The sequence below is a fragment of the Solea senegalensis genome, linkage group LG15 (assembly GCF_019176455.1).
Source record: "Solea senegalensis isolate Sse05_10M linkage group LG15, IFAPA_SoseM_1, whole genome shotgun sequence".
Lineage (NCBI taxonomy): Eukaryota > Metazoa > Chordata > Actinopteri > Pleuronectiformes > Soleidae > Solea > Solea senegalensis.
In genome coordinates this window covers 2,456,957-2,475,530 of record NC_058035.1, presented here as the reverse complement: position 1 = coordinate 2,475,530, position 18,574 = coordinate 2,456,957, and the positions used below count along the sequence as shown (strand labels likewise).

Below are 18,574 nucleotides of genomic sequence, written 5' to 3'. Positions count from 1 at the left end.
GGTATAAAAACATACAAATTAAAACATATATTGTATAAAAGTAGAAAAACACTGAATAAACATTAAAGTATTAAGCAAAATAAGTAAATATTCATATATACGAAACACGTGATTACATCTTCTTGCATCATTTTTTTTGACAACTACAATAAGAGTTCCAAAGTCTTTTTAAATAAATCATCATTTCCTCTTTCGTCTGATGCAAGGAAATGCAAAACAAAACGGTGCAAGTTTGGGTGCGCGCGATGTCCCTACCTAATAAGACCAAGCGGGCGGTGTTCCAACCCACTTACACCTTCCGGAAAAAGAGAACCGCTCTTTTGCGCTCTGCGGTTGAAAGAATCGAGCACAACTTGACATTTGGAGCTGTGACGTAGGCACTTCTAAGGCATAACACCCCCTGCGGCGGACGTTGGTGTTATTGTTGGAGTTTCCCATTGCTCTGTGTTGTTGTTTTTTATTTTTAATGAGTGTAAATCTACGCGAACACACACATGAAAACTCATTTTATACGGCTTTTTTTTAACAGTTTGCGCTCCGTGTTTAGCTAGGTAGTGGCAGAGCTAACAAGTTCGGGTGGCCGGGGGAAGTCGATGGATGCGCGGGTATCGGACTTATTTGACTCAGGAAATGGACGCAACCCTGGATCTTCTTCAGCCGTCCCGTCCAACAGCAGCAGGCCGACGAAGTGGCACAGCGTACCCCTCAAAAAGTCCTCATCTAAGAAGAACAAGAGGAGCTCTAAGTCCCTGCTCTCTTTCAACTTAAAACCGAGCAACAACGCTCCGTATCTACCTCCAGAGGTAAGGACGCCAATTTGGCCCAAGTTTAGTACATTTACTTACTCAGCAATACGCTTTAATGTCAATTTCCACTTAGTAAAAGGCATATCTGTTGTCAAAAGCGCCTCCTCTAAATCTAGAGTGCCATCCTATTGTAGGCATTACGGGCGTAGTATGGTGACAATCAAGGGTTACCAACATCCGGTTTTCAGAATAATACGTCACTGCTGACTCAACGTGTTACCGTGCGGATTCTCTTCAGAGGACGTTTTCACTTTAAAGTCGGTTAATTGTCCTTTAAAGTGGTGTATGTGTCCGATCTTTGAGTTGCTGTATAATTCCCACCTGCAGTTCGATAAGGCAACAGGTGCACTATGGCTTCTTTAAACGTTTTGAGCAGCCTTGGTGAAAAACTGTCAAAATATTCTCAAAGATTGGAAAAATTGGAGAGCACAAATGAACGGCACTTGAAGGTCTATTGTACAGATGACAAGACAAGCATTGTTCAACAGGCACGTTCACATTTTTTTGCTTTTTGATCAAAACAAAACAAAAAAAACTTGTGTGCAATGCCGTTGCCCTTGCAACCATTGCAAAGATAAATTAATGTGTAGGTTTTTTTTTCATAAACAATCCATACAGTAACACTGTGGGATTTTTAAATGTATGTATTTTACATACATTTTAAACCCCTCAAGTTAATCATTCGTGCAGTGTTGAAGTTTTATTCTGAAAACCGGATGTTGTTTTGGCTGTACGTGGCTGAAACGAGCCAGTGAATTTACCAAAATACCCACAGTACGGGGGCACTCTAAATCTGTTAGCTTGACCTCAGTAACTGTGCGTGTGTGTGTGCGCGCAGTAGAGTAGTTGTTGCTATTGTGTCTCGACTCGTAGGTGACACGTAGCTCGTTGCCATGGCAGCGGAAAATGAATGACAAAGTACTCGCGTCATGATTATTAACAACAATATCTGATGCTAAGTGCAGTTTTACAGTACGAAGCCAAACTTTAAGTGACACGTTAGCAGCTAGCTGTTAGCAACAGAGAAGCAGTTCAGTTGTGTTTTTGGGTAGAGTTGCAAATGAACATTTGTTTTGTTTATTTTAAAATGTATTATCTTGTGGCAGAATGACAATATTTATATGGAAACAAAACACGTTTGCTGATTAACCAATAATCAAAATAGTTCCTGATTGTTTTTTAATGAATAGATTCGTATTTTGGTAACAGTTGAAGACCTATATGGGAAATAGAGCTGCAACTAATGATTATTTTCAAGTAGTAGTTGTTTGGTCCATAAAATGTCAGAAAATATTGATCGGTGTTTCCCAAACCTGATAATGATAATGTTCTCAAATGTCTCGTTTTGTCCACAACCCAAAATGATTCAGCTTCAACGATTTGTAAAATGGATAAAAGTAAGCAGAAAATATTCACATTTAGGAAGCTAACCAATCAGAAAACTTGTATTAATTCTTGAAAAAGACACTCAAATATTTCTTCTTTCACTTATGAGCAAAAACAAATTTACTTTACTTTAATTATTCAATATTTTTATTGTGATAATGTTTTGTTTGATTTTGTCTGATTTTGTCTATTAGCTTCCTCAAAGCACAGTTGTGGTCAGAAACTGTCCAGTGTCTTGACTGTGGACATGTCTCAACATGTCCCGTGGCCTTAGTCCTCCCCAGCATAATGTATTGTTCTTCAGTTGAACAATATATATATATTATTTATGTAATATTTATACTTCAAGTAGAAGTATAAATACATTTACATGGACACAGTTGGAGATTTAATTATTGCCGTGAATGTTTAACCTCAGATGGTTTCTTGAACGTTAAATCAATCCTCAGTTATTTGAATTTATCTTAAATGTTTTTTTATTGTGACATGTGTGAGGTCACATCACTCAGAAATTCAGCGTTGAGGGACATGTCTGAACATATTCCACGGCTGCACTTGTTTAACCTGATCCCCACCATGTAAGCTGTTTTACTCTGTTAGAATCCATTCAAAAATATTTATGTCCCATTCAGGAACGATGACCATTAAATATATATCTATTGATTGACTAGGAAACAATTTCCTTATAACACATTAAGTAAGTGTTTAGTAAGGGTTGGCTGAGCGTGTACACAGTTTGCACTGCACTCCAGTCACCATCTATTCACAGTGTTTCACTGGCTGCCCATTCAGTCAGACTGCTCTTCTTTGTGTCTTTAAACAAATCAATAGCCTGTTGTTTCGACTTCTCTACACACTGACAGCTGTTGTCCTTTTGTTTCTCCCTTTCTCTGTCTCTTAGAATGAGGAGGGAAATGTAGAGTACAAGGTAAGCCACCTGTCAGCCACCGTGCCTCAAAATATATTCATTGCATGTTACAGCTATGGGTCAAATCATCAATACAGTAAATTCCAGCGTTAAGTCATTTGATCTGCCAAGGAAAACCAACACCACAGTGGATTAGCCAGAGTACTTTTAGTATCTGGACAGCTGATTCCTCACGCAACATCAACACAGACTTTATTTACAATTTTTACTGTCTCACTCTTACAGTAATCCTTTTAAAATAACCTCAGGTCCAGTTCACTAACTTGAGGTTTATGTGAAACCCTCTCCCTCGTCCAGCTCAAGCTGGTGAACCCCACACACTATCGCTTTGAACATTTGGCGACACAAATGAAATGGCGACTGCAGGAGGGTCGAGGGGAAGCCGTCTATCAAATCGGCGTCGAGGACAATGGCATGCTGGTCGGACTATCGGAGGACGAGATGAGGGCTTCACTGAAGACGCTACATCGGCTGGCAGAGAAGTGAGTGGAGAATCATAGTTTTTATTGTAGTAACTATTAGAAAGGATGTTTCAGGTTTTTTTTAAGTGTTGTTGTATGAGGTACTCACACTACTTGCCCACCTAACAAGTCTTTTTTCTCTTTTTAGACCATTTTCCCTGCATTATATCTCTGTTAGGTTGTCCTTTATGTCCGCAAACTGAAGTTTGTGTCGCTTTGTTAATCGCTTACTCTCTACACCAAAGCCCATAGAGAAAATCATTGATTTTACATCCCTATGCGCAGGACCTTTTGGTCCACTGCTGCTTCCACCAGTAAGTTAAAATGTGTAATTTTGTGACTCTGGTGTTTAAAGTGCCTCATTCACGTTTACCAAAGTAACACATTACATGTCATTTAGCAGACGCTTTTATCCAAAGCGACTTACAATGGAATAGAGTACAGTCAGCGAGGGGTGGAATCGAACTTGCGACCATTGCGACCATGATGTTTTTCGCACTTAGGGTACCGGTCTTAAACCACTGAGCCACTCCACCCCCACACAAGGTTATAAATCATGGCAGCAGGAGACGAGCAGTTCCTGTGTCTCCTGAGCTAAAACGCTTATTTTCTCTGTGGACTTTGGTGCAAGCGTCAGTTTCTATTTGGAAAATCTCACAGGGTCAGCACCTCATACAACCACACTGAAGTACCTCAAATAATAGTATATTGACATTATCTCACCACAAAAAATAACATTTAATTCCTTATAAGTGGAAATGTACATGATTTAAATAGCACGTGTTATTTGACAGAGTTGGAGCTGACATCACTGTTCTCCAAGAGCAAGAAGTGGATTACGACACTGACGTACCGCGTAAGATTGCTGAGGTTCTTGTCCGTAAGGTGCCGGATGACCAGCAGGTCAGTGAGGCTACTGAAGTTGTTCTTTTATCCACCCCCAATTGGTTGTTTTATCAAAAATTCCCAATACGTTTCTTCCATTTGTGTTTTCTCCTTCAGTTCTTGGACCTGCGAGTCGCCGTGCTGGGTAATGTGGACTCTGGAAAGTCCACCCTACTGGGTGTATTGACGCAGGGCGAACTGGACAATGGTCGGGGGAGAGCGAGGCTCAACCTCTTCAGGCACCTCCACGAGATCCAGACCGGTCGTACTTCGAGCATCAGCTTTGAGATCCTCGGCTTTAACAGCAGAGGCGAGGTGAGAAAAGATCAGAATTGTTATTTATTTTTTATACTTGTTTTTTTAATGTCGTGTAAGTCTCGTGCTTCTCTTCTCAGGTTGTGAATTACAGCGAGTCTCGGACGGCGGAGGAGATTTGTGAGAGCGCCTCCAAAATGATCACGTTCATTGATCTGGCAGGTCACCACAAGTACCTGAAGACCACCATTTTTGGCCTCACCAGCTACTGTCCGGATTTTGCCATGCTCGTCGTGAGCGCCAGCACTGGCATTGGTGAGTAAACGCATATTTGGACTCCTTTCCATGCACAGTTAGGTCGCGCTACGATTGTGCTACGTCATTTTTTTGGACCTCTGTCCTTGTCCTAGTATACAGGAATCGATTTATTATATGAGGTGTTAAAATGGGCGATTTGTGGTTGAACTTTTTACGTCACAGGCCAAAGCAAATTTGTCTGGCGGCTAGTTGGTAGCATTTTAAACGTCATGTTAAACGTACTGACTTGACTGTCTATCTATGAACATGTCAAGTTTGCTGACTAGGTTGGCTCACAAGGACATTCGCAGGTAATCGACACTCGCAGGACCAGTCTGACTGCAAGGCTATGTTTGTGTACACCACACCTCCCCCCGCCCTGCCACATGTAGTAGTGGATTTCGCCAACGGTGGCTGATCACTGTGCAAACATGATATCTGATATCTTATGTAACGAGCCTCCTCCTCCTCCTCTTCTTCACTGCCTGCCACTACTAGTCCCAAAATATGTCAAATACCATCCATTCACGTCAAAGTCCTCTGACCCTGCTGTCAAGGGTCTGTCGCTGCATCTCGTGCAGGTTTGGTGAAGCTGAAGCTTACAAATGGTTCAGGAAGCTGCTTTAAGTGTCCACAAAGTGCTAACTTTGCAGAAAATCATCACCTGAGGTCATGCCCCACAGAGCACCTGTGGCTATTTTGAATGAAGTAGGTCAAAGTATAAATCTCCTATTACCTCACCAAGGCCGTTATGTTTTACCCAGCGTTGTTGTGTCTCTCCAAGGAACATAATTCACCTTTTTTAAGTGTTTTCAAAACAGTGGGAAACTGAGTGGCTGCCTCTCAGCCATTGTCTAGTTTTAGGTTTTATACTTGAAAAGCTTATTATACTAAAAGATCTGTACCAGAGCAGTCTGTGCATTCACTACACCGGACCTTTTATAATAACAATGCAATGCAGTGTGGTGTGTATGTGTGTGTCTGTGTGCGTCACTGCTGTGTTCTGTCGTGCCTTTATTTCACCTCTCATATTAACACATTTGAGCGATTCACACTGTACCGTACGCGAGATGCACCCGACAGCCGTGTCTATTTAAAAATGTTGGCGCCTGGTCTAGTTTTCAGTTGTTCCCAGTAAAAATAGACAGAGAAACGATCTGTTGATAATGATATTGACTTTCTGACGGCGATATTACATAAAAATGACACCTTTCACACTCGTTTTAGTGTCTCAGCTTAATCGGAATACATGAAAAACATAAATATTATATTTTTAGAGCTATTTTAGCATTTTGTATGCGGTGTGGAGAAATTGATTAATATGTCGATTATTTTCTTGATTTATCGAGAAATCGTTTGGTCCATAAAATGTTGAAAAATGTTGATCGGTGTTTGTCAAACCTGGAAATCATGATGTTCTCAAATGTCTTGTTTTTGATTCAGTCTTAATGATTTCTTTGTTATATGGAGCAAAGAAATTAAGAAAATATTCACATTTAAGACGCTGAAACAACCAGTAATGTTTGTTTTACTCATGAAAAAAGCTTCAAACCGGTGAATCGATTATCAAAATAGTTGACGATTCATTTATTGATCAATTAATAATCGAGTAATTCTTTTAGCGCTATTCTATTTATATTAGGTGAATATCTCTGGCAATCTCTGGAATATCTCCGTAGCAGTTCAGCTCATAACCCTACACAAATTACATCAGCTGTGATCATTTATGGCTGCGTCATATATCGTCTAAGCAGCAGTTCATTTGGTGGCAACAAAATTACGTTCATTAATGTTCTTTTCTATGCAGATGACACACGATCAAATGTTTTTTATCTTGTCCAGTTATTCCGTTTGAATGATTTCTGTTATCAGGTGCAAAGGAAACTGAAAATATTCACAAAAGAGAAGCTGAAAAACCAGAAAACTTGTTCTAATTATTTAAAAAAAGAGATGAATCAGTTATCAAAATAGTTGCCATTTCATGTAGTAGTGGTTGCAGCCCTAACATCATGATCTAAACTGTATAACACCATCATTTAAATCCAATATCCTGCAGCCTTACTGTAAATTTATGGTCCGATAGACACTCGGACATAAGTCTTGTGTTAAGGAAATATTTTATTGGAGCTATTTTTATACACTATTACCACTAAAGGTATCTAAATTATTCATGCAGGAACTTGAGCCATGATTTCCGATTGAGGTATATCGATATGATGAAATCAAAACAAAACTTTATTGCTCATAGGACATTTTAAAATAGATTTTCGAGACGACCACTGACCTCCTTCAGTCATCTGCACAGCCTCCACCCAGCTTTTATAAAGGCAGTATCATATTCATACACAATAAAATCAGTATCTAAAATCAGATGCAGTATAATCACAGAACAGGAATTGAACATAAACATGGAAAGAAAGAAAAGAAATATGTGTACAGGCAAGCAAATTAATGTAGAACAAAAAGAAGTCTGGCCAAAGTCCAGAGTTTGGGCACAAATCCCACAAAGGAGCGACACCTTGAGGAAATGTACATTTTCCACACTTCCCACGTTTCCTCATATTTGGAGTTCTGTAGCCTCAGCGAGAAAGTGAGTCTTTCAATTCCTTGTTATTGTTTTCCTGAGGAATTTCCATTTTTGTGGCAGTGCTGCTTTTTTTCTTTGTGTGTGTCTGTGTGTTAAATACGGACACACACACGGGGGTGTAAATGGGGTCAAGAGTGGGGATCACCCCCCCAGCTACGTAACAGCCAGAAAGAAAGAGGACATCGGTTCTGCAACCTTAGAGCTAGTCTTAAATTATGAAACGGTGTAAAGAATCTGAGCTAAATCTGTGGTAACACACTGGCCTCGTCTTAAGTTGTGACTGTGACACAAACAAGTTTACCGCCTCGTATCATCATCACATAACTCTGTGGTTATCGAGTTGACATTTTGAAGCTCCCACTTCCGCGGTGATCACACTGACTTTGACTTTTGTTTGTTTTATTACACTCTCCATGGTTGCCATGGATACACCGAGAATAACACGGCAAGCAAAACAATCCGCAGCTCAGCTGGTGAGGGGGTCAGGGTATTTTGAGTCGCCGTCAAGTCAACCTTTATTTAAATGTGTGGTGGATCAGTCCACTTGATCTCGTACACTGTTTCCAGCATGGACTAAAATTGTAATTTGGCTTTCTGGACAGCTGAAGCCTAGTGTGACATAATTACTACACATGACATGGTCGATAAATCATGACCTTCTTTCTTTCTTTCTTTCTTCATGTCATAACAAAAAGACGTCATGGTAAATTCTATCCGCTCTTATCAGTTTGCAGATACAGCGTCGTCGCCCTCAGACTTGCCTATTTAATTGCCGCTGTAAAGATAAGTCACGCTATCTTTGGTCACACCAGTCTTTAACTGCAGACTGAGAGCAGCCACTGTGTTTGTACACAAATGAATTTTTCTGTCTCCTTTTTTTCTTATTTGATCTAATTAAGTCTTACTTGCATTATTTTTATACAAGGAGGTTCATGCTTTCTAGCTACTGTAGGCAGGATTTCTAGAGAATTACTGTAGTTAAGTGCTCAGCATGTTACAAATATAGTGTTTGTGTTTTTCTTATAATTATTACTGTTATTATTATTATTATTATTATTATTATTAATATCATTATTAGGGCTGCAACTAGCTATTATTTTCCTAATCAATTCTTATTTTCAATTATTTTCTTGAATAATCGCTGAAATTGTCAGTTTGTCAGAGTTTCCTCAACCACGAAAAAGATGTTCTCAAATGTCTTTTTGTTTTAGGGATTTCTTTGCTATATAGAGCATATAAAACTGCAAATATTCACATTAAGACTGTGATTTTAAGGAAAAACCACTCAAACAATCAAAATACCGACGAATAACGGATGAAACGTTGCATCCCTAATTATTATCATCCATCTATAAATGCAAATGTTGTATAATTGTCCAACAGTTGGCTTGACAGGCTTCAAATTTGGCAGGTGACTTACAGTGTGTGCAATGCTTGGACAACAAATGAAAGAGATATTGGTTGAAATGTTGTGAGCTCCTCTCATCAGAAGCATTTAGGTTTCTTTGCATTGTAGGTACTGGAGTGTTTGGAGAACACCTGTATCATAACAGCTTCTCTCTCTCTCACTCTCCCCGTCTCTGAACTGCGTTGTGGTTGCTCAAATTTATCCCCAGAAATAACCATTTTCCCCCTCTCTCACCCTTTCATTCAGCCGGAACGACGAGAGAGCATCTGGGGCTGGCCATGGCCCTGAAGGTGCCCATCTTCATCGTCGTCAGTAAGGTGGACCTGTGCACACGGGCGACCGTGGAGCGCACGGTGCGGCAGCTGGAGCGCGTCTTGAAACAGCCGGGCTGCAACAAGGTGCCCATGGTGGTGGAGAGCACGAACGACGCCGTCACCGCCGCGCAGCAGTTTGCCCAGTCGCCCAAGTATGAGACACTTAATACTGTGCATCTGTAGTCATTTAATGTGTGTGTGTAATAATCGCCCATTACGTGCTCTCCTTGACAGCATCACTCCCATCTTCACCGTGTCCAGCGTGTCCGGAGAGAGTCTGGACTTCCTCAAAGTCTTCTTCAACATCATCCCGCCTCTGAGCAACAGCAAGGCACAAGAGGAGCTAATGCAACAGCTAACTGAATTTCAGGTACTGTAGGTGTGAGAAGAAGAAGAAGAAGAAATGTGAATATGAATGTGAATGTTGAGGAATCCAGCGAAGTATTGGAAGTAACATCACCACGCAAGCTCCCCTAATTTGTGTTTAGCATGGTTTGTCCCGGCAACAGTAATTGGGCTTTATAGAATTATGGTTTGTCCTTTTTTCTTCTTCTACTTCTCCTCTTTCTTCATCTTCTTGTCCTTCCTTATTTGGCATGTCGGGCTGAAAATGCACAGAAATTCACAAAACGTTGCCCAAAATTTAGAAATCCATTTAATTTGTTTCTATTAAACCTTTTTGAAAAGTTCTACAAGTTAATGGGGACAAGCGGCTCCACTAGATGTCGTAATGCACACATCGGTCACAGAATTGTGTCTTAACAGTAGCGTACATTCCGTTACAGGTGGATGAGATCTACACAGTGCCAGAGGTGGGGACCGTGGTGGGAGGCACTCTGTACAGGTCAGTTGAAAATACTCATCATCATCATCATCACTTACCGATTTGTGTGTTTGTTTTTGCCGCGGATTCCGTCTGAAGCACTGTTCTCTCTGCTTGTGCAGTGGCATTTGCCGAGAGGGAGATCATCTCGTAGTGGGGCCCACTGACTCAGGCCAGTTCAAGGAGCTGAGCGTCGGCAGCATCCAGAGGAACCGCTCTGCATGCAGGGTGCTGAGGGCGGGTCAGGCTGCCACGCTCGCCCTCGGCAACTTCGACCGGTCACTACTACGCAAGGTGTGTGGAAAAATTTTATTTTTCTCTCTCTACTCTCTTTGCCTGTCCCTGTATTTAAAGCTAGTAGGACGGAGCATAAGTTATTATATATATATGTATGTATGTATATATATATATATATATGTGTGTATATATATTTGTGTATATATATATGTGTATATATATATACATATATGTGTGTGTGTATATATATATGTGTGTGTGTATATATATATATATATACACATATTTTTTTATTTATGTTATATATATTACTCTATCAGCTTTTGGTCGACCTTCAAACAAAAGTTCCTCATATTTTCACAACTCAAAAACCCTTTTTAAAAGAATGTGTTACGTTCACAGGGCATGGTGATGGTGAGTCCCGAGATGGATCCAACCATCTGCTGGAAGTTTGAGGCGGAGATTGTGCTGCTCTTCCACACCAAGACCTTCCACAAGGGTTTCCAGGTCACGGTGCACATACGCAACGTCAGGCAGACGGCCACTGTGGAAGCTGTGTATGGCAAGGTGAGTTCAGAGAGAGAGAGAGAGAGAGAGAGCTCACAGCTCTACAGAGCATTCCCTTATGTTATTATAGAAAGTGTTAAAAGTCAACATCGTATTAATCCCTGCAATTCATATTTTAAGAGTCTGTGTTTAGTCAACAACTGTGTATAATTAAGTCATCTTTTGACAGCTTTAATATTCAACTACAGACAACGAGGAAAGAAAGGAAAGGATATTGTCATTATGCAACTGTAAATTGCACAACTTTCACCTATTTTAATTAACTAAAGTTTCTCATTTGAGATCATATGAAGTTACTTCACGATTCCTCTCTTTATGACCTCAGGACCTCAGTCCATTACTGACCTCTGATGTAGTTAATTAATGGGAAATGATGGTCACATCTACTTTTATTCTTGTTCCACCACAGGAGGAGCTGAGGACTGGAGAGAAAGCCGTGGTCCTCTTCAAGTTCATCAAGCAGCCGGAGTATCTGAAGGTCGGTGCCAAGGTGCTCTTCAGAGAGGGCGTGACCAAAGGTATCGGCCATGTCACCAAGCTGCAGCCCATCTGTCCACACCAGGCATCGCAAAGTGAGAATGAGGGTGCCTAAAGCTTTTTCTTTAAAGAAAAACAATGTCCCACTCCAACACGAGGTGCTCTTTGTCCAAATGGCCTCTCTTCGCTTCGAAAAAAAAAGGAGTTCCTTGGTTGTAATCGTCCTTTTCTAAAATGGTGTCGTCACCATCATCGTCCACCTCTGTCCTCCTCGGACCTTTGTTGTTGTTTTTTTTTTTTAATTAAAGCTGATATTTTTACCCTTTAGCATTCTGAAATTGAGGTTTTTCACAGCACTGACTAGAGAAAACAATTCAGCCGCGTCTTTTAAGGGGTCGTTCACATGCAGCATCTAAAAGCCAGATGTCTTTAAACCAGGTGGAGCTGTTGTCGTGGAGGCAAAAAACACCTGTTTGAACTACTGCTTTAGCCTGAGTCACATCACGAGACGCGCTCAATCGACGCCCGTCACAACAGCGTCCGTTCAAATGCATATTTACATTTAATGAACATTATTGTTCGCAAACAAACAAAGATGCTGCACATGAACGGCCCCCCCCAAAAAAACACATGGCGGCGACATCTACCAAAGTGATTACCGAGTATGCAGCTCGATCACACGATCGCACTGCACAGGATGCTTTCTCAGACGTACGTTTAAAGTGCTGCCTTTCACAGTTTACACCTGAATGCACACGTTTGCACTGAAACTCAAAACTGCCAGTGTTTGATGTACTGTACCTGTGGCTGACTATTGTTTACAAACTCAGTCGTTAAGTATGAGAAAAAAGAAAGGTCCAGTGTGTCGTATTTAGTGGCGTCTATTTACATTCTCATTCACCAGTCTTTTCTGCACTGTCACCACTAGATGCCACTAAAACCTGCACACTGAACCTTTCCGGTGCGACTTCTTGTATCACTTGTTGTGTTGACTGTTGTGAGACGAGCTTGTTTGTTGTTACCAGCGTCGTGCCTCTGACAGGAGAAGAATGATATCCTCTTATTCATTAACTAGTTATCGCTTATATTAGGGAGATGAAAATGCGGTGAGATGCATTTAGGTATGGGACCATATGAAAACTTGTCTTGCTTCTAAGATGCAGTCTGCAGTCATCGTGAGAGATTTTTATCGCAATGTGCTGGGAAATTGTACATATCGTCCCATACCGTGATGCTATTGTGGTTCTCAGACAAATCTTGTCATATATATTAGCTAAATTATCTCGCTTAACGGTCCAGTGTGTAACATTTTTGCATGTTTAAATGGAAAAAAAATAGAATAAACGACCCATTAGTGTGCTTATAAAAGGGTTAAATCGCATTAAAGTTTAATTTTCATAGTTGTAGAATAAGCTTTTTTAAGTGTTACATGAGGTAAAGACCACCAGGCAGCAGTTTTTACGTGCCAGCGTAGTTCTCCGATGTGCTCAGGAAGGTTCTCAGTTTGCTGCATTCATGAGATGTCACTCACTCATTCTTACACGCTGGACCTTTTTAAAGCTGCGTTGCTGTTGGAAAAAGGGGCACTTTATGGAGGTGAAGGACCGCGTTGCGAGGTTTGCAGAGCGAGAACTCGAACCCCAGTTTTTATTACGTCACCCTGCCAAGCAAATTCACAATCACCTTAATAACTTCAGTATCTTTTTTCTTTTTGTTCTGTGAGGAAAATGTGTGTTCAATGCCTCTGGGGTGGGGCGGTGCACTGACATAGTAATGATGTCGCCGCAGCCTGTCTTTTTTTAAGTGCTTTAGTTACTCAGGTCAATGTCGATTGTGTATTAAGACGGCGATTCCGCTGTCACCGAAGAACTCTCCGGCCAATGTTGGTGTCGCCGACTTGGTTGCGAGGTTTCTTGTCTCCCAAACAGATGTGTTTTTGATTTGTATTATCAAATGTGAAGCTGTGTACTGATGCAGCTTTCTTATGCTATGTTCAGACTGCCAGAAAAGACTGGACGATTTGACCAATCCGCGTTGCCGAAACTCAAAAATCACAATATCACTATGGATATCAATATCAGTCCGCTAAGCTCACATTTTGTTCACACGACGTTGGTGTCAAACATCTCTTTACAGCCTGTTCTTCAATGTTTCTGGCAGTCTGAACCAGGCTTTAGATAGCAAATATGTTTGAGGTACTCGATACTGTCTCAAATTGAAGTTACTGATGTCGCTAACTTTGACCGGGTTTTACCACAGTGCCTAATGGGGTTAATCCTCCCTGTCGGTAGCTTTCCATTGCACCCCAAATTTTACAACATATAAGTGCAAGTAGGGTAAATTAAAAAAAATTACTAAAAAAGTTGGTGCTATTTCCAGAAAAAGTTTTGTCTAGAGGATGACTTTGAGAATGAATGTTTATTTGTTTTCTGTTCACTGCATGCTGTTCTGATCTTTTTAAGACAATTGTGATTAACGACTGAAATGTGTGTCCCGTTTTTGTCGCGTCCCCAAGTTTGTGTGTAAAAAAACAACAACTTTCAGAGCATTTCAACCAAAAACATTTTCTAGCCTTTATGAAGAGTTCTTTCAGGTGCTGAAAGTGTGTTTTTAGCACATCTGAGAAGTGTTTTTATAGATTTCTAGACGTTTTACAATTCTCTCAAATGCCCTTTTTTCACTGTCGCATTCTTCTTAATCACATGGTTATATTTAAGACCTGTTTTCCTTTATAAAAATTGTAATATTTTCATTATTTTCTTTCGGGTGAAATGCAATATTTATGTACAGATCCAATTTGTGTGTCACGATGTACATGAATACAAGTTTGTCGCCTTAGCAGATGTTTATTTTGTCTTTTCTTGTTGTGTCACCTCCTTAGCTTAACGACCATAAACAATGAACAAATATGCTATATCATATACCTGTTGTGTACCTTGAGTTTATTAGAAAACAGACGAGTGACACCTGCTGGCCTGACAGAAAGTCACAGGAATCTTGAATGCGTTCTCAGTATCAGAATTATTTGAGACCACAACTCCCAGAAACTGGGTCATAACCCACAGCTGGGTCACTGGAGATACCTTTTTATAGGTAAGCCAAAAAATTACTTGAATTCTTGATTTTTGAATACATTACTTGATTTATTAAATGCATTTATTTGCTTACTCGTGCTGTTTTTTATAACTAAAAAAATATTTGTAATTATTTGTAATGTAGTTATTTGTAAAACACGTTTTAAATCATACTTTATACATACATACATGACAATCACTTAATAATTTATCACTGGGTTTGAACTTTTAATCAAGTTCTCTGCTTTTGGCTACTTCAATATTGCTGACTCATGTGAAAGTGACCATGAAGTGCTCAAAATGGCCGCCAGAGGCCTTCCCGGCGGTGACACCTGTGAGGAACATCGCTCTTTCGTCGTCTCATCGTGTATTTAGTTCACCGTTAGCTCCATCTCCTCCCGGTAAGAATTATATTTATTCACTATGACGTTGTTTTGTTGGAAAATGTCAACCGGGAGTCGATGTTTGAGCGTTTTTTTTTTTTTGCTCGTTTACCGGCTACCCTGCATGTTAGCAGAGTTAGCTTAGTTAAGCCTCAGGTGCCTCTGACAGATACCAGTTAAATAATTATAATATAAATAAAATAATTTTAAAGTTGATTATAAAATAAATCTAATAATGTTAAAGTAACGACACAAGGCTCAATTAAATTCTTTATGTTGCTTTGCATTGTTCAAATTTGGTTTACATTCACAGAGAAAAAAAGCAGTGTTAAAGTCACAGTTAAACACGGCTAGGTTATAGTTGATAATTGAGTAATTTAGTTGTGTTTTCAGCCTCTTAAATGTGAATATTTGTGGTTTATTTAAACCATAACAAATCATTAAAAGTGAGTCATTTGTCTTTGTGGACCAAACGGTTCAAGAACATAATTTCCAGGTTTGGTAAACACTGATGGACATTTTCTGATATTTTACAGACCTAACAAGTACAAAATAATCAACAGATCAATCAGTCACAGCCCTACACTTAAAGTCTATTACCTCATGTTAGAAAGACTTTAGTGTTAGCAGAAATTGAGTTAAACTTAACAATCCTGGTATTTATCCCTTAACTTCTCAGCATTGTTGTTCATATCTGGAACTTTTCATGGGCACTTTGTGATTTCATTTCTACTCAAACCTGTCTGCAGCTGTCCAGTTTTACTAGCACAGTGGTGCAAGTTTCTCTAATAATTAACTGTGTTCATTGTGGGAATGTTGCCAGGCAACTTGATCTAAACACTATCCTGAGTGAAACAGACTTGTGTGGAGCATTGAAACTATCCTGTGTTGAATATGTTTTAATGATTGTCATTATTTTTATAAATGACTCCTAGGAGTCAAAATAACACTGACACCTTCCCCACAAGAATAAATAAATACGAGAGGCCAGAATACATTCTGACCTTCACTGAGAAGCGGAACACCATTGAAGATCAGGTGAGGAATAATAATTTTTCTGCCCTCTTTAAAATACATGTGTGTAATGTCAGACATGAATGGGCATTATCAACATCTTCTGTTTCTCAGATTGTCAGCAGACCAAAGTCAACACCATCTTCTCTCCTAACGCTGGGTAAGAACCGCTGCTTTGGGATTTTTCAGTCCTCACTACACTGGGGTTCTTTGCAACTGGAGGCCACCAGAGGGAGCTGGCAGACTCGTCATTATGTACCAGCTGTATGGGATTATTCACATGGTATCCAGGTACATTCAGTTCCTCTAAGTAGTGCCAGCTTGGTCGGACCTCATAAAAGCTTAATATAATCAGCTCTCTCTATAACTGGACACACGCACAGGTGGAAGTGTGCAGGAGAACTCATTTTGGACTAATTAATTCTGTTTAAATACAATGGTGGTGCCTCCCTCATTTGCTGACCTGGGCAAGTTTGCTAAAGACGTTTTAAACTAAGGCTATGGCATGATGTTCTGTGCTGTGATGCTAGTTTTTCTGCTGTAAAGTCTGGATGATATCGAAGACAAACTGTTCTGCTCTACATGATCTGGCTTGGAGAAAAGCCTGATGTTGTCTATCAGTGGAGTGGTGAGGTCACTTGTTTTTCTTCTCTGATTTACTGGCCCAAGATGATGACTGGCTGACTGGCGCATGAGTTGATTCAGGTTGCAGAGAGCAATCAAGATGGAACTGTGCGCTGAACTGGAACTTTTAACAGTAAAATAAATATTTTTATTTATTTGTGGATGAAACAAAACGCTTGATGACATCTTCATTTTGGGGTTTGGGATAAAAGTGATTGGACCAACCATCTGATTGATTGATTCATAGAAAAGTTTCAGTCCTGTATAAAACAAAGTATACATCAATTTTAATTTGTACATACATTTGTACTTATAAAATAAATGTTTCCAACAGCAATCATTTGGGAGACTCGTGGCTTTTCGGGCCAATTTCTTTAAACGTTTTTCTAAAGCACATCTTCACTTTCTCTTGAAAAAAGAATCCAGGGTGGTCGTACTTCCGCCTTGGGAGCGAGGTCTTTTCGGTTGAGGTCCTGATTGGCCTCTGGTTTTGGTTTTGCCCCGCATAGACTGGGCCATGCCTGCCGCTGCCACTCTGAGAGGAGACACTGAGGAGGAGGAGATGGAGGAAAGTGAATTCTGGAGGTCCAGAGCAAAATGATAGTCGTTGTGTTCAGGCATCTCCCACACCGACACTTCCTGGCCACACTGTTCACAGTTTACAAAGTCTTCTCTGGCCTCACTGGGAGGAGGAGGATGATGAGTTTCCTCTGGATCAATGTGCACTTCCTCAGTTAGTTTTTCCTGCAAGTCTGGCTGAACATCAACACATTCTTTTACATCTATTTTACCGATAGACCCACATCCATGTCCTGTTTTTGGTTTTGATGTTGAAGCCTGTAGATTTCTTTCATGACTTTTTTTCTGGAAGAAAGAGGAAATGCCAGGACAGGGGCTGGTTGAGCTGATTTTAGATTGTGAGGACATTTTAATGGAGGAAGCTGAGCAGTTGGTATCCGTCTCTGACTGACTATCAGTCGTGAATGTTTTATGGAAGGTGGAGGAACTCTCCACAGGGATGACAGCATCTTCTTCATCCTCCTTTTCTTCTTCTTTCACTACCTTCTTTCTTTGTTTATCAGCTGCCTTTTGAAAGAAGGACTGGATGGTGCCAGGTTCTTTACACACCGAGTCATTCTTCTCTCCATGTGGAGCCTGGGTGGATGATTGAGTGGTGGCGAACGGGCTCTGGGTTGAAGTGACATCACCGGACAGGAAACCAGCGATCCCTTTTGCTGAAGGGGCGTCGCTGAATTTGCTGGCTGACAGGTGTAGCAGGGTGAGGGGTGGAGTCCTGAGAATGTTAAGCAGAAAAGGGTGTAATTAACATATTAAAACATGGCTGCTCGCAGGGACTCAAAAGACAAGTTGTTGATGTTTTAAGACAGTTTGCCATTTTATCTTCCCATTAGACAGATCTTACACCACTCACTCCCTGTACCAAAGTCCATAGGGAAAACCTACACACTTGTCCAAGGACACAGACCGTGAACTGCTGCCTCATTTGGTGGCTTTGTGTCTCTCGAGTAAATGTGTACCAAGAACTTCAGACACCCAAGTCGTTAAAATGACACATTTGAACTTATTACTCTTGGAGCAGTAAGTCAACATCTCCCGTGTGCAATTATGTAAAATCACAGATTTTCTCCGAGGACTTTGGTATCAGAAATGAGTGTTTTTACAAAGTGACTTAAATTCCAGTTTTCCTCAGCAAGAAAAAGTGGCATTTTAATTAAAGGTGAGCCTTTAATTAATCAGTTTTCCATGGGTCCCCACTGGCAGCCATGTGGTTCTCAGGGCCATCGGTACTTCATACAAGCACACTTCAAAAACTCCAACATAGCATACCATGTAGCCTGATGGTTTCCAGCTGTGTTGAGGCTCTTGATAATGGCAAAGCTGTCACTCGATAACTTATTGGCTTCGTAGCGAACTAAAGCACAACAGCGGGAGAAGCTGCTTGGCCTCTTATCCCCAAGCTGACGCACGCCGACTGTCAAGAGCTTCGCCACTCGGCCGTTCTGGGATGTGATGAGGATGAAAAAAGG

The 18,574-nt window shown here is 40.5% G+C and overlaps 2 protein-coding genes across 2 annotated transcripts in view; one reads left to right on the top strand and one right to left on the bottom strand.

The window, feature by feature from the left end:
• The first annotated feature begins 368 nt into the window (after positions 1-368).
• gtpbp2a (GTP binding protein 2a) lies at positions 369-14,269 on the top strand. Its single transcript, XM_044045362.1, has 12 exons — positions 369-803; positions 3,094-3,120; positions 3,418-3,602; positions 4,376-4,484; positions 4,584-4,781; positions 4,862-5,036; positions 9,260-9,479; positions 9,562-9,697; positions 10,113-10,171; positions 10,273-10,444; positions 10,790-10,954; positions 11,364-14,269. The coding sequence occupies exons 1-12, from the start codon at positions 594-596 to the stop codon at positions 11,544-11,546; spliced, it is 1,839 nt and encodes a 612-aa protein (XP_043901297.1). The 5' UTR covers positions 369-593; the 3' UTR covers positions 11,547-14,269.
• A 2,382-nt stretch (positions 14,270-16,651) lies between these two features.
• polh (polymerase (DNA directed), eta) overlaps positions 16,652-18,574 on the bottom strand; it is a 7,039-nt gene continuing 5,116 nt past the window's right edge. Inside the window, exons 9-10 of the mRNA XM_044045360.1 lie at positions 18,375-18,547; positions 16,652-17,820 (exon numbers count right to left, since the gene is read on the bottom strand). Of these exons, the coding sequence (XP_043901295.1) occupies positions 16,926-17,820; positions 18,375-18,547 (1,068 nt within the window). The 3' untranslated portion in view covers positions 16,652-16,925. The remainder of the gene's footprint in view (positions 17,821-18,374; positions 18,548-18,574) is intronic.